General features: G+C 42.8%; 1 protein-coding gene across 1 annotated transcript in view; it reads right to left on the bottom strand.

The window, feature by feature from the left end:
* Positions 1 to 16,454, bottom strand: part of CTNNBL1 (catenin beta like 1) — a 107,083-nt gene that overhangs the window by 72,363 nt on the left and 18,266 nt on the right. The window contains exons 2-3 of the mRNA XM_075011740.1: positions 5,518 to 5,706; positions 2,208 to 2,314 (exon numbers count right to left, since the gene is read on the bottom strand). Coding sequence (XP_074867841.1) covers positions 2,208 to 2,314; positions 5,518 to 5,706 — 296 coding nt within the window. The remainder of the gene's footprint in view (positions 1 to 2,207; positions 2,315 to 5,517; positions 5,707 to 16,454) is intronic.

Here is a 16,454-nt window from a genome sequence, read left to right as displayed (position 1 = left end):
CTCAAGGAGGTCTCTTCCAGTTCTAGTATGATTCTATGATTCTAATGCTGAGAACAAAGCAGCCACACAATCCACTAACCTACGCTCATTTACTCAAGCATCCCACTGCCGCAACATTTCCAATCCATTAAGCTCACATCATTGCAAACTCAGTCACTGGAGTCAGAACTCATGGCAAACAGTTCATCCCTCATTTTGTCACACAAGTGCACATGGACCCCGAAAGCATTTCATGATGCAGCATTCCAGCCCCTCTAATTTACATATTTGAGCTTAAAGAAGTACGTGTCAGCTACTTCCAGCCGTTTCGTTCAAATACAAAGCTATGGAACTGACTGATGGGGTGGAATTGCTACACGAGTTACTTGAATATGTACAAGATGGCTGGATCCTGACACGAGAATTCTTCTCACTCATCTTGGTGTTAGAGTGTGCGGATTACATTAGGTCCAGTAAGGAGATAAGAGGCTTTGGATGACTGTCAGACAGGGAGAACCAGGACAGAAACAGAGACCTTGGCTCATGCCAAGCTTAAGAGAAAACAGGCTAAAGATTTACTTTGTTTATTTAAGTTAAATAAAGACAAATGCTAGAAAAAGGATGAGTTTGGATCAGACCCAATGTCCTTCTGCTGGTGTAAGGAAGGGAAAGGAATGCCACTTGCTCCCACTGAACTTCTCTTCTTTTGCTTCTGAAAGAAGGGTTTGGACAATAGGCCTCATTGAACTGAGCCTTTTCTTCAGACTTCATGCAGCTCTGACTTTCAGAAGGGATTGTCCTGGGGCATCAGAGATTCAAAGATGTGTGACTCACCAGTTGGGAGAGAGGGCTAAGCTAGCAGGCAATAACACACCACCAAATAACAGCACTGCCTGTTAAAATTAATTCGGACTTGCAAACAGAACATGGATTCAGCCTGACAGGTCGCAGAATATTTCTTTTGCTTCACACCATAAAAACTCCCTCCCTTCCCTGTTAACTGTGGCAGAACACCAGCAGTGCCTGGCAAAGTTCAGGGAAGCTGAAAAAAAACAGCAATCACTAATGAGTAGTGACTGCAGTCACAGAACGCAAATATTTCCATACAAGAGCCATGGATAAAAGGGAATGGAGTTCCCTGTGTTCAAACAACTGCAATTCTGAGAACAAACACTTCATAGGAAGAGCCAGGTTATCAACAGAACCATCCATGTTACTTAGCATATAGTATTCTGATAGTTCCCATGAAGTGAAGCAGGATTCCCTTTACAGTATACCCTGCAGATGCATGTGACCAAGTTGTGTGTCTTAGGTTAATGCAGCTGCCACCTCTGACAGGAGCGGTTTCCTGGTCTCGGGAGTGGCGGGGAGCCGGGAATCAAGCGACAGCCTGGCTCCTGGCTCCCGTTTGCTTGCAGAGCCAGGAAACTGATCAGGGCTGGCTGACCTAGTTTCCTGGGTCCCCGAAGCAGTGGGGAGCTGGGAACCAAATGGCAGCCTGGTTCCTGGCTGCCCTGTGCTGGCGGGAATGGGGAAACTGACCAGCCACGAGCCAGAACCTAAGACACACAAGACATTAGCATAGAGAGGAAAGTACATATGAAATGGGAGAGAGAAACAGAGGAAAAACTAAAGATTTTACAAAGAGAGATTTTACAGAAAGTCTGCTGGAAACTAGAATACTGTCAAACTCCAATAATGGTGTTCCAAGCGTGCTAACCAAAGCCCATATGACTTCCCAGGCAAGAGACAATGAGACTGACTGTTCCTAGCGGCACAGCTGGACACTCATCACTTCTGAAAACTAGGTCATTTATTTAGGTGGCTAAAAAGACCTTGTAAGTCTCACATTATGATCATTTTTTAAATCTTTGCCCAAAAATAGAATACAAAAAGCCCCCTAGCATTGTAAAATGGCAGATTCTATTAATCTAATGTATTATTAGCAACAGAGCAGGAATTCAATATATTTTTAAATAAAATTCAAATTTTTCTCCTCTTTTTTCACATCACAGTCACTACCAGCATAAGTCTCAGCAATGCCCATTTTTAAATTAAAAACCCTAATTTCAAACACAATCATACCTAGCTATAATTGTCTTTAATTACATGATTTTCTTCACACAACTGAACATAAAACCGCCTCTGTGAATACGAGATTAATTTTGGGCTCAGGCACAGGACAGAAGGCTCATAGTGGGCAAGACAGGGACTGCACATGACCTTACTTTTCTGGATTGTCTGGGAACTTGATCCGCAGCTCTTGGTTTTTGTAAGACCTCTTCTCAAAAGTAAGAATCATCTTCTTCACTGAACTTTCATCCAGAGGTTCATCCTGGGCAAACAAAACAAATATTGCTTAGCCCAAAAGCAACCGGGCAAAAAGAAAGAATACCCACCACGCTGAGCCAACTCTGGTTATTCCTGTGTCATAAACTGTAACCAGGAGCCAATGGCAATCAGAGAAGGAAGCTCACCTTCCTTCTCACTGAAGAAGGCCGACACAGACAAGTACGAGCCACACTTTCAGATTAAGTCCAGTTAGCAAAACATTTCCATAAGACCCACACAGATTGTCTGCATAAACAAATGCACCTACACAGTAAATAAGAAAACCTATTTAATGGCACTGATATGAACTAAACTACCAGGAAGGGGACTTTGATTTTAAAGGAATTTTGCAAATTCTAGCAGTTTGGGCCGCTAGAAAAACAGAATGCTCAAATTATATTTTTGTTGCAAGAGACTGGGAACTCTCACAGACTACACTAACTCGGTCTAGACCAGCAGTTCCCAACCTTTTCCAGACAGGGACCCATTCTGACAATTCGGGAAGACTTGGTGACCCCCAGCGATTCAAAGACGGGGCAGGGGAAGTGGGGAAAGCAGTGCCATAACTAACTAACTTTCTGCCTGAGGCAAGAATATAAAATTGTACCCTCTCATGTTTATATATTCATAGTAGTTATTTAATAGAAAAAAGGGAAAATACGTTAATAATAACAGCACTATGTTTATTATAGCTTATTATTACTATAGTTGATCTGAGTTGTGGTTGGGGGAAGAACCTCATCCCCAAACTGCTCCACGTCCATGGCCCCCCCAGCTTAAACCTCATACTCAGAGGCTGGAGGAGTGGGGGGAGAGACAAACAAAAAAAATGAAAAAAACTGTCAGATCAGCTACATAGAACAGAAGGGCAAAAGAGGAAAAGCGTGGAGGGGGCGAGAATGACTTACTGCAAGAGTATTAAGTGGCTTGCCTGGGGCGGCTACGAATACCAAAGGTGGAGAAGATGTCTTTGTAATGCATAATTGCTTCTCTACTGAAGTCTGAAGAAGTGGGTCTGTCCCACGAAAGCTCACCTAATAAACTATTTCGCTAGTCTTTAAAGTGCCACTTGGCTGCTTTTTGTTTTGCTTCTCTACTGATAGAGATAACTGCTGGATGTTGCAGCGTCAAAGAGCTGCAAATGGCTTCCTTGAGAGTCACAAGTAGCTCTAAGCTGCTGGCGACCCTTAACAAATTTAATCGTGACCCATGTTTAGGTCTCGACCCATAGGCTGGGAATCCCTGAGCTAGACAGTGCTTGGTCCTGCCATGAGGGCAGGGGAGTAGACATGAGGATCTCTCAAGCTCCCTCCCAGGTCTAGTGTTCTGATTCTATGAACTTGATTCTGAAGATTCCAGCCAATCAATTGGGCTTTTGCTTTACCCATTAATCCTCCAACTCAAACACTAATAAAATCGTGCATTCTCTGCCTCATCCATTACCCACAGCAGCAGTGGCAATAGCTCAACATCAGGAAGTAGAGGGAGATTTCAAAGCTGAATGTTAGGAATGCTGCACACAAAGAACAATGGCATTGTACAAACCCATGTGTTTCCACAGTGGCAAATGTCACTTGTTTTTCATCAAACACAACACAGACAAGCTGAAAGTAACTATCTCCTGGATTTAGAGCAATCCGTTTCATACATTTATATAATGAATTTTCCCCTGCCCTTAACAGAAAAGGCCCAGTCCTACACAAGGTTTCTAGCTGTGTGACAGAGATGGCAATTCCCAACAATATCGTTGAAAGACTTTACTATATTAACAAACAGCAAGCAGTTCTGTAGCACCTTAAAGACCAAAATTTTTATTTATTAAGAAATGAGCTTTCATGGGTAAGATCCACTTCATCTAATGAAGCCACTGAAGTCTAACAAAGCTACAAACTAACACAGCTAGACTTCTGAGACTTACTGTATTAAGTCATGTATTACTGTGGGCTGGAACTGTATACAATCTGTCACATGGGGAGACATAAAAACAGGGAATATGGACTTTGGGGGCACGAAGGGTTAAGTGGAGTTTCAGAGGATTTCTAGGGAGAGGTTAATAAGAAGTCCTAACTTTCTCTTATGCAAATAGCCTTTTAAAGCTAGGACCTGAGGAGAGAGCTATTGACAGATGAGTATCTATTAAAAAAGGACCAAGATCAAAGCCCAAGCTGTATAAAGAAAGAACTGCTCAACCTTTGTTTTGGTTCTGGATCTGAGGCAGGTGAACTTGTAACCATGGAGAAAGCCGAGCTGTGGGTTTGGAAGGACTAAAGACCACTGGAGCCCTAAAACAGAGTTGGTGTAATCTCTGGTAAGATTTTTACCCTGGCTGTAAGAACTTGCATTGTTTTCTACCAGTTTTCTCAATAACGTTTTTACTTTAAGAATAAACATGCAGTGTGATGACTTATACATGAGGACAATACCCTGGTCATTCCTTTGTTCATTATTTCAGAAGCCCATTTTGAAAAGGATGGCACTCCCTGAAGGGTTGGAAACTGAAACATCAGCCTTCCGATATCCTGAGCCCCAGGCACTGAAAACCACCAGATAGTTTCACAAGCCAAGCAGAGTGAAATGTCAGTCTTTGGCAAATGATTTAGTCATTCCTTTCCCTGTTTTCCATTGTTACAATGATTATGAAAATATTTGCCTTTGCTTCCAAATAGCTGTACTGCACATAGTTCTAATTGTACTTGTCATCGTACTATCAATTGGATTTATATGTTGACAGTGTCCTTAAAAGGGAGGGAACAGTTTGGGCCCAGACAACCACAAGATGCCCTTATTTTTCTCACTAGACTTATGTACTGGAAAATGTTCTGATTTGACTAAAGGCACCTACAGTAACTCTTTCCAATCCGGCATTCTACCATCTGGAACTCTCAAATAACCAGCTTTTTAATCATAAGTAAATTTTAGTTACATTTTCCATAGTACTATATAGTAAAAGTAAATACAAACATATACAGCAAATGTAGTATAAGTTTACAGGGTACAATACTACTGTTGGTGGTAAATCAAGTAGTATGCATACATTTTTGTTTGTTTCTTAACATCTAATCTTGTTTCTCTTTAGTGTTATGCATTGCTAGGTATGCCTCTATTCTCCAGAATATCTGGCAACCTCCTGGTCACAGGGCTTCTGGATATGAAAGAGTTTACTGGATGTCTTAGGGAGCCCATCTGCACAGAACACTTGAGATTTACCTCCTCTTCTTCTTCTTCTCCTTCCTTGTCAACCATCTGAAGAAGTTTCTTCTTCTCATCATCCGTTTCTTCCAGTGCAGCAGCTTCCTCTTCCCGGTGGCGACTGCGCTCCCGTGCACTTGCTTGTTTCCGCCGTGCTTTGATATCCTCATCTTCATCATCACGGGGCCTTTTTGTCCCTCTGTTAGGCTGAGGCAAAACAAAGAAAGGGAAATAAAGTGAGTAAATCAAGAACTTTTGCCCCCCATCCCTTTTATCTGAGAACCCTGATGACAAAGCTCATTTATTTTAAGCACGGGTGAGTCGAAGGAATAGTCATGATGACAGAAGAGGCAATTGAGCAGATGTTTCTGGAAAAAGATTAGTAAGAAGTGGATTATGCAGGAGACACTGAAGTTGGTCCAAGAGAAGAGAGCACTGAAGATCAGAAGGGATGTTTCTGAGAAGGCAGAACAACAATGCAGAGTGAAATGCAACAAGGTAAGGAAAGCAGCCAGAATGGATATGGATAAATGGTTAGAGGAGCAGTGTGAAGATATAGAGAGGTATTACGGCAAGTGTAAGACCAGGGAGGTGTATAAGATGATAGTAATATTAATAGGAAGTGGTAGCCGAAGCAGATGGTGACCAAAAGACAAGAACAACGAGGTGCTCATGAACAAGGAGAAGGTTGTGCAGCGATGGAAAAGATAATGCACCCATCTGTACAAAGCACAGCTGGACCTGACTGTCTCAGAGAAATTGATAGAAGAACTGAAAGAAATATCTCCGCCGAACATCAAGAGTGAGACCGATATTTTGAAGGAGGAAGCAGAAAGCGTAGTGAACTATTAAACAACAAGAGCCCTGGAAATGATACGATCACAGGAGAGATGATCAAATACAGCAGAGAAAATATGACTCAGGAAATACACCGACTATGTAATATAGCGTGGAACGAAGGGAAGGACAAGATCCGTGCTAGTGACAATACTGACACTAAGGTTGACAGTGGAGAAAGCTTGACAAAAGAACAAGAACAGCCACACTTGCTCGTCGATTTTCAGAAGGCATTTGACAGTATGGATCAGAAAGTGACAGCGGAGATAACTGGGGCTGATACCTCACAGGGACTGGATCTGAAGGAGTCCCCATGGTTTCTAAAGCATGGGATGCGCAGTCCTAGGGATGGGAGTGCTATGACCACCACTCCTAAGAGAAAAAGATGGGTTGTAGTGGTCGGGGACCCCCTCCTAAAAGGGACGGAGTCATCCATCTGCTGTCCAGACCTAGAATCCCGGCAAGTTTGCTCTTGCCTGGAGCTAGAATCCGAGGTATTACAGAGTCTCTGCCAAAAACTGTCAAACCTGTAGACTATTACCCCTTCCTATTTCTCCCTCTAGGAACCAACGATACAGCTAAGAGCAACTTTGACAAGATCACGGCGGATTACGTAACCCTAGGAAGGAAGATCAAGGAATACGGTGCACAAGTGGTGCTCTTGTCTATCCTCCCTGTGGAGGGAAGGGGTCCGCGCAGGGATCACTGAATCCCAGAGGTAAATGCATGGTTGAGCAGGTGGTGTAGCAGGGAAGAATTTGGTTTCTTTGACCCTAGGATTCTTTTTCGTGAACAGGGATTGCTGAGAAGAGATGGGATCCACCTCACGAAGAGAGGAAAGAGCATCTTTGCATGCAGGCTTGCAAACCTAGTGAGGAGGGCTTTAAACTCGGTTCATTCGCAGAAGGTGACACAAGCCTGGAGGTAAGTGCGGAAGGAGGAGGCAACAATCGAGTGGGTTTCCTGGGTGAAGAGGAGAACGTGGGCCAATCGGCCCCTTCTCTAAGATGCTTGTACACTAATGCCAGAAGCCTGGGGAACAAACAGGAAGAATTAGAGGCCCTGGCACAGTCACACAAGTACGAGGTGGTTGGAATAACGGAGACTTGGTGGGACGATTCGCATAACTGGAGCACGGTCATGGAAGGTTATAAATTGTTTAGGAAGGACAGACGGGAGAAAAGGAGGAGGAGTTGCGCTCTGTGTGAGGGAGCAGTGTGATTGCTCAGAGCTCCAGTATGAGGAAGGAGAAAATCCAGTTGAGTGTCTTTGGGTTAAACTTAGAGGTGGAAGTAACAGAGGTGATGTTGTAGTTGGTGTCTGCTATAGGCCGCCAGATAAGGGAGAGGAGATAGATGAGGATTTCTTCCGGCAGCTAAGTGAAGCTTCCAAATCACAGGCCCAGGTTCTCATGGGAGACTTTAATCAGCCGGACATTTGTTGGGAGACCAATACAGCAGCACACAGACAATCCAGGAAGTTTTTGGAGAATGTTGGGGATAACTTCTTGGTACAAGTGCTGAAGGAAGCGATCAGGGGCCGTGCGCAACTTGACCTGCTGCTCACAAAACAGGGAAGAACTAGTGGAAATAGAAGTGAGAGGAAACCTGGGCTGCAGTGACCATGAGATCATAGATTTCAGGATCCAGACAAAAGGAAGAAAGGTGAGCAGTAACATACAGACCCTTGATTTCAGGAGAGCAGACTTCGACTCTCTAAAAGAACAGATGAGCGGGATCCCTTGGGAAACGAAGATGAAGTGGAAAAGAGTTGAAGACAACTGACAGGATTTTAAAGAAGTCTTACTGAACACACAGGAATAAACAATCCCGCTGCATAGTAAGAAATGCAAACATGGTAGGCAACCAGCTTGGCTTAACCGGGAAATCCTTAGTCAGCTTAAATTCAAACAGGATGCATACAAGAAATGGAAATGTGGACAGCTGACTAAGGAGGAGTATAAACATACGGCTGGAGAATGCCGGGCAGTAATCAGGAAAGCGAAAGCACAACTGGAACTGCAGCTGGCAAGGGATGTGAAGAGTAACAAGAAGGGTTTCTACAGGCATGTTAACAATAAACGGGTTATCAAAGAAGGCGTGCGGCCGTTTCTGGATGAGAGAGGTAACCTAGTGACAGATGGTGCAGGAAAAGCTGAAGTACTCAATGCTTTTTTTGCCTCAGTCTTCACGGACAAAGTCAACTTCTGCATGATGGTCCTAGACAAAGAAGTATGGGAAGGTGGAGGGCAGCCATCTGTAGGAAAGAAACAAGTTCTGAGCCATCTAGAAAAACTACATGTTCACAAGTTCACGGGTCTGGATTTAATGCACCCCAGGGTACTAAGGGAATTGGCAGAGGTCATTGCTGAAGCTTTGGCCATTATCCTTGAAGACTCTTGGTGACCAGGAGAGATCCCAAAAGACTGGAAAAAGGCAAATGTAGTGCCCATCTTTAAAAAAGGAAAGAAGGACAATCCAGGGAACTATAGACTGGTCAGCCTTACCTCAATCCCTGGGAAAATAATGGAGGGAATCCTCAAGTAATCCATTTTGGAGCACTTGGAAGAGGGGAAAGTGATCAAAAGTAGCCAACATGGATTCACCAGGGGCAAGTCCTGCCTGACCAATCTGATTAGCTTCTATGATGAGGTAACAAGCTCTGTGGACATGGGGAAGTCAGTGGATGTGATATACCTTGACTTCAGCAAGGCTTTTGAAACGGTCTCCCACAACATTCTTGTTCATAAGTTAAGGAAATATGGATTGGATCTTTGAACTATAAGATGGATAGAAAGGTGGCTTGAGGGTCGGGCCCAATGGCTAGTGGTCAAGGACTCAATATCTGGATGGCAGGCGGTTTCAAGCGGAGTGCTGCAAGGCTCAGTTCTGGGGCCGGTGTTGTTCAACATCTTTATGAATTACCTGGATGAAGGACTGGATTGCACCCTCAGCAAGTTTGCAGATGACACAAAACTAGGGGGAGAGGTATATCGTTAGAGGGTAGAGAGAGAATCCAGAGTGACCTGGATAAATTGGAGGACTGGGCCAAAAGAAATCTGATGCAGTTCAACAAGGAGACATGCAGAGTGCTGCAGCTGGGGCAGAAGAATCCCAAATATTGTTACAGGCTAGGGCCCGACTGGCTCAGAAGCAGTACGATGGAAAGGGACCTAGGGGTTATGGTGGATGAAATGATATGAGTAAACAGTGTGCCCTTGTAGCCAAGAAGGCTAACGGCATAGTAGGGTGCATTAGGAGGAGCATTTCAAGCAGATCTAGAGAAGTGGTTGTTCCCCTCTATTCGGCACTGGTGAGGCCACATCTTGAATATTGTGCCCAGTTTTGGGCCCCCCCCCAGTATAAAAAGGATGTGGATTTCCTGGAGCAGGTTCAGTGGAGGGCAACAAAAATGATTAAGAGGCTGAAGCACAAGATGTATAAGGATAGGCTGAGGGATTTGGGCTCATTCAGTTTACAGAAGAGAAGACTTAGAGGTGATTTAATAGCAGCCTTCAACTTCCTGAAGGGGAGCTCTAAAGAGCACGGTGAGAAACTGTTCTCAGTGGTGTCAGATGGCAGAACAAGGAGTAATGGTGTGAAGTTGAAGAGGAAGAGGTACAGGTTAGATATTAGGAAAAACCATTTCCCCAGGAGGGTGGTGAATGCGCTGCCTCGAGAGGTGGTGGATTCTCCACCCCTTGAGGTTTTTAAGTCCTGGCTGGAGAAGGTCCTGGCTGTGATGACTTAGTGGGGGTTGATCCTGCTTGAAGCAGGGGGCTGGACTCGATGACCTCCTGAGGTCCCTTCCAGCCCTATGATTCTGTGACTCAGGCATTGTTGGAGTGGCATGGAGTGGATAGCAGACTGATACGGTTATTGAAGGATATCAATGACAATGCTGAGGCAGCGAAGAGAATATGTGGAGAGATGGGAAGTTGGTTTAGATCGAGGAGAGGTACAAGACAAGGAGATCCAATATCGCCGAGTATCTTCATCACTCATCTAGTGAGAGCAATGGACAAGATCAAGGAAGAGGTAGAAGAGATATTGGTGATGATAATTAACAACTTGAAGTTCACGAATGATATCGTTATCATTGAGGTAGATGAAGAGAAGACAGCAAGAACGGTGCAGGTGCTAAATGAGGAAGAGAAGCAGTATGGACTGATTATGAACATCAATAAAACAAAAACAATGGTATTTGGAGATAGGAAAACAGGAAGGAAGATCAGTGTAGACAGGACCGAACTAGAGAATGTAGAGAAGTTCATGTATCTAGGAAGCAACATAACATATGATCTAGACTGTAAGAAGGAAATAGCAACTAGAATAGCAGAAGTGAGTTAGATGGCATCAGGCAAGATCTAGAAAAGCAAAGTGATCAGCGTAGGAATGAAGCTAAGCGTCTTGAAAACGTGTGTATTCAGCAACCTGTTGTATGGATGTGAGACATGGGTGATGATGAAAGATTCGAAGAGAAGAATATTGGCATTGAAGAGGAGTTGTTATAGAAGGATCCTGAGAACAGGATGGGTGCAGAAGATCACCAACAAGGAATTATATAGAAAGACATAGCTGAGAAAAAAATCTATTGCAGAAGTAGTAACAGAGAGATAGCAATGCTAGTCTATATAGTATCAAAACAAAAATGCAGTCAAGTAGCACTTTAAAGACTAACAAAATAATTTATTAGGTGATGAGCTTTCATGGGATAGCCATACCAGAACAGAGTCAATATTTACTACTACTACTGTAGTAGTAAACTACTGCAGAAGGTTATACAATGCAAGTTACAGCTATTTGGGCATATCTGCAGAATGAACAACAAATGGAAAATCAGGACCCTGGTATTCCGCACAATGGACACTTTGAATAGGAGAGGCAGACCCCACAGAGAATGGGTAGATGATATAGTAGACTGGTGCAGACTTAGTCTACAGAAAACAAGCTGCTCTGCACTGGACAGGGAAAGATAGAAGGAAATAGTGAGGGAGGCATTGGACACCAGTGGGTGCTGAGCTCATGGTTGCTGTCGATGATGACAATGGCTAATTAGATTTTTATGTTTGCTTACAACATGTTCACCAACTTGGAAAATAATATAGGAGATTAATGCAGTGATGGTTAATACCATATAAACAGATGAATAGTACCAACAAGAGCTGTGCCAACCTTCCCCCTATAATGGCTCCATCAGAACATGCAAAACCCCTCAAATGTCAAACTACACTGAGTGGGAAAATTTTGAGAAACAGACAAATTTTCCCTGGGGAACTAAGGACATGCATCAGTTGTGAGTCCCTTTGATGACTCCAGGGTCTAGCAGTCAAGTCACTGCACCCTCATTCTCTGACTCACCTATGTGAAGACCCAATTATAAATTATTTTCTCTACCCAAAATCTCCCTTGGGTTTGATGCCCAATTGCTGCAGAATCAGGCTCAGCCAGCACAGTATGAGGTCTATATTCTGTGGTTCAGCAGAGGCAAGACATGAAGTTTCAGGAACTACATGAGCATAGTATGTCTGCTTGCAACGGCTTTATTACTTTCAGCCATGATTCCCATTCATTAGGCAAAATTAAAGGGAACCCAGAGAGAGGGGGAAAAGGCATAGCGCTTTTTCTTCTTTGGGGCAGAGAGAGAAAGCCAGAAAGGGCTGGGAATAAGAAAAAAAAAATCTACTTCCCTCCCTTACAGATAGGAATGCTGAGTCGTCTCCTCCTTTTGCTGGAGGATGCAGGAGATGGAATGGGAGCTCTCTCAATCCTGTATCGAATGGGCAGGATTCTCTCACAAAAATCTTTTCTGTCAACTGTTTAACAGGAGTCTGCCTGAACTAGATATTAATTTTAAGAAATTAACTAAAATGTGCTCCACTCTGTCAGCTGCTGAGGTTTTGGTTCCAGGGTATTTGTCAGATATTAACCCTTCTAGTCTCTTTTAGCCAAAGTTTTCCACTCAGCCTCCTATTGCACAAAGCAAATCTCTTTTCTGAAAAAATCCCTTTTGGCCTTCTTAAGACATCAAAAACACAACTCTCTGTCACTGGTCCTTTAGCTACAATCTCTAAATTACAGCCCACTTCTACCAACATAGCAGCTACTGTTTCACTGAACCCAGAACTCTTTTTGATTATGAGAAACGAATTTCTGTCTCTCTCTCTCTCTTTTTTTTAAATTAGCTTTGGAGAAGGAAAACAGAAGCACTCCTCTCTTGCCAGGTCCTGTAAGAGCACTAGCTTCCAAGAGGGAATTTGCAGTTCCAAAGCATGTTGGGAACTTTAGTCCCCAGGAGGCACTAATTCTTTCAGGCTCATAACGCAAGACCTGCTGGGGCTTTGATTAAAATGAGTCTACTGCTGCAGACCAGCTACAACATTGTCTCAGTGCAGAACAGGAAAGCACTTCATTTATTTACAGCAATTCCATTTTGTTTAAAGGTATATCATATCATCTAGTCTGAACTCTTTGTACGTCACAGGCTATTCCATTTCCTCCAGGAACCCTATCTTGACCCCAGTGACTTTGGTTAGCCTAATTACTCAGTCAGCAGGAGACTGTTGTGTCCATAGGCAGAGAACACTAGAGACTAATTCTGGGCCTTGGCCACTGGCAGGGAATTGTTTAGTTGAAACTCACAGGATCCTAGCAGGCAAACTCACGCTCACTGCTGCAGACAAAGGCAAACCAACCTTAAAACAAACCAACACTCCCTGGCAATGTGATCCGGTTTCCCACCCCAAATCCAGCAATGAGTTTGACTCTGAATATGTAAACAAGACACACCAAACCAGGAATCAAAGGAAGACAAGTCTCTCTACCATCTCAGAACACTGGCCACGCATCCAGTTTCCCATCTCTAACAGTGGCTAGTCTTTCAAAAGTATCAAAGGGTCAGCCAAGTTATTCTGTATCTTCAAAAACAACAAGTCCTGTGGCACCTTATAGACTAACAGATATTTTGGAACATAAGCTTTCGTGGGCAAAGACCCACTTCGTCAGAAAGCTCATGCTCCAAAATATCTGTTAGTCTATAAGGTTCCACAGGACTTTTTGCAGTCTTTGCAAGGAAGGCAAAGACCCAGAATGCATCTGGGAAGGGAGTAGGTGGATGGAATTTTCTTGACTGCTGCAGGCGAATGGGATGAGATAAAGCATGAAATTTGAGTACAGCCACTGTCATAACATAGAGCTGCAGATGTTATGAGCATATTAAGGGTCAATGCAAGCAATATTGTTCTCCCTGAAGCCAAAGGAGGACAGAGAAAGAGAGAAATTTGTCGGCTCCAAGGCCAGACGGGAACGCTATGACCATCAAGCCCAACCATTCTCCCCCCCACCCTCCTCTCTCTCTCTCCCTCCATATAATTTTCCCAAGAAGCAGGATTAAAGCACACCTTTTAGAAAGATAACTAATTCCACTGTAAAGGCTCCAAGCAATGGTGACTCCACCACCTCCCAGATAAGCTGTTCCTATATTTAGTTTCCCTCATCACTTTTTTTTTTTTATTAAATGAAAGATAAGCAACTGAAACCTGCATGTCTGCATAGTGCACAAAACCCAGCAGTTATGACCAAAGTGCAAAGTGGAACGACAAGCACCTAAAATGCACATAAAAGCAGAACAATTAGGGGTACCCTGCTGGCGGTGGAAGATGCCTCCTTTGGAAGGAGGTTTACAATGAAGGTCCTATGAGCATATAATCCCAAGAAATAGATTGGCACTTTTGTAAGAACAGGAGTGCTAAATCCTCGTCTCCTGCCAGATTCATTCAAAGTTGGTCAGCTATATTCTGTCTGCCTTCATTTTCCCTGTTGTTCCAATCGAATATGATATGCTTCTTCACGTCCTGACCCAAAACAGTAGCGCTTGTCTTGGGCACTTCTACTGTGCACTCTTAAGCAACTGTTGAGGTCCGTTCTAGAAGTAGCTCTATTTCAGTGCCTGTTGCAGTGGATACGTATGCACTGTTTGTGAAACAATTCAAGATCCTTTGGATTGAAAAATGTGATTTATTTCTAAAAATTGTGCTCCTTACAGGCCTTCTGGTCACATTAACAACTTAAAACACTGCACAGATCAACCTGGAAACCATGTATTGTCTGCAGCAGTCAGTCATTTAAATACTCCCCTACCAATTAGCCACACTTTTGTTTAATACAAAAACCAAACAAAAATACTCTTTCAGCTCACGCTACTTCAATGGAAAGCACTAGTAAGTAAGCACATATGCCTTCCATGCTGCCCTGAATGGCAAACCATGCTCCTATCCCACAAACAGTGATTTCTACAGACAAGGATGTTTTGCTGACTCCAGCTTCCTGTCACACAAAGTTCAAACCATAAATCATTAGGAGAAAAAGCTCAGGTCATCCCGAACATCCTGCTAAAACAATTTCCACTGAAACCAGGGAAATGAATTAGTGCTACAAAAGCCATGAAAAAGTTAAAGAAAAATCAAGCATTTTCCTTGGATGTTCCCTGTGATACTGGACACTTTCTAACTTAGACTCCAGGTTCTCATTTCTTTCTCTCTTATTTTTTAAATTAAACAAAACAACGAGACTGTAGCTGTAATGAAAGGGCAAATGGTTTGTTGAATGCAAACTAATGTACCATAGTAAGGGGCTACATCACCAGAACAAATTCTAAATTAAAACTGCACCATGAAACCAACTCCATTTCCTCTGAGCATGCAATCTATATTATCAGCATTTACAATGTTTCAACCTCAATTATAGTATCTTTTTTGCGAGGCGGGGTCTTTGCTAATATGTAGCAATAAAGTCATTATGATAAATTATGAAAATTCCTGAAGCGTAATTACTAATGTCACCAAGACATTTGCAACAGAATGTAATTGAATTTTCAGATAAACTTTGTTAAGCAGGAGTCAAGGTTTAGTCAAACATAAAAAATAAAGGAAAGAAAACTTTACAAGAACATGGCATTTATCAAACAAACATAATGAATAACCCAATAAATTCAGGGTTAAGGCAAAATGGCTGGATTTCTATTTATTTAAAAGTGTAACACAAAGTTAAGGTATACAAATAACCTTAACTCCGCCTCATAGCACACACCCATCATCATAAGTTTTTCTCAAAACCATGTGGCCTTTAAAAAAATATTTCCAAAAAATGTATAGGTGGCAGCAGAATGCTTCACACCAGTCCTATACAACACAGGATAGTGAGATCTGGGGATGCCAGCAAACCCATAAATAAGGTATATTTTTAAGAGCCTACAACATTTCCATGCCCAGTGCTAGCTGTGCTTATTTTCACACTCCTAACTTGTGATGTCAACTACTCTTAATCGTAACACAAGGAACTACTGGAAAAGTAAAGTATGCAACAAATGATTTAATATGTATATTGCTGTAGTGCCATGAGGCCTCCATCAAGCCACAGCCTCATTATGCTAGGTGCTGTACAAATGTGCAGTAAATGACATTTTCTGCTGCAGAGAGCTGCTAAACTAAAATTAAGTTGACAAGTGGGTAAGATAATTTCTTTAACTGCTCTGATTTCTCTTGCTGAGACAGAGCTCTGATTCACATAGGAGAAATGTTTTCAAGAGTCATCACTAAATACAAGGAGGAACAGGTTGTTTATGTAAGACGTTAATACATGTTTCAGGAGGCACAGTAAGGCCACTCCCACACTAGCAAGTTCTTTTAAAGTATTTTTCGAAAGAAGGGGCTTTTTTGAAATATCCAGCAGAACGTCTACACAAAAAGCATTCTTTTGAAATTACATCGAACAAACATGGTGCTCCGTTTGAAAGCACTCTGCCACTCCTGTTTCAGGAAGAGCACTTTCTTTCGAAAGAAAATACATATAGGCACTCTGAGAGCCCTTTTTTTGCTTTAAAAAAAACAGTCCTCACGGCACCTGATTTTTTTGACCCCTGGCTCAGTCTCTCGGAAGAGCAGGGGCCATGTGGATGCCCTCTTTCAAAAAAGCAGAACACTCTTTTGATCCGCTTTGTGTGTGTGGATGCACTCTTTCAAGAGAAGTTCTTTTGAAAGAGACCTTCCGGAAGGACTTCTTTTGAAAGATCGCTATAGTGTAGACCTAAACCAAAAGTGTCTTTCCCAGACCCAAAGAAGA

This window comes from Carettochelys insculpta, chromosome 17 (assembly GCF_033958435.1).
Source record: "Carettochelys insculpta isolate YL-2023 chromosome 17, ASM3395843v1, whole genome shotgun sequence".
In the NCBI taxonomy this organism is placed as follows: Eukaryota; Metazoa; Chordata; order Testudines; family Carettochelyidae; genus Carettochelys; species Carettochelys insculpta.
Note: the sequence above shows the minus strand (reverse complement) of the source record. Positions and strands in the feature narration are given on the sequence as shown.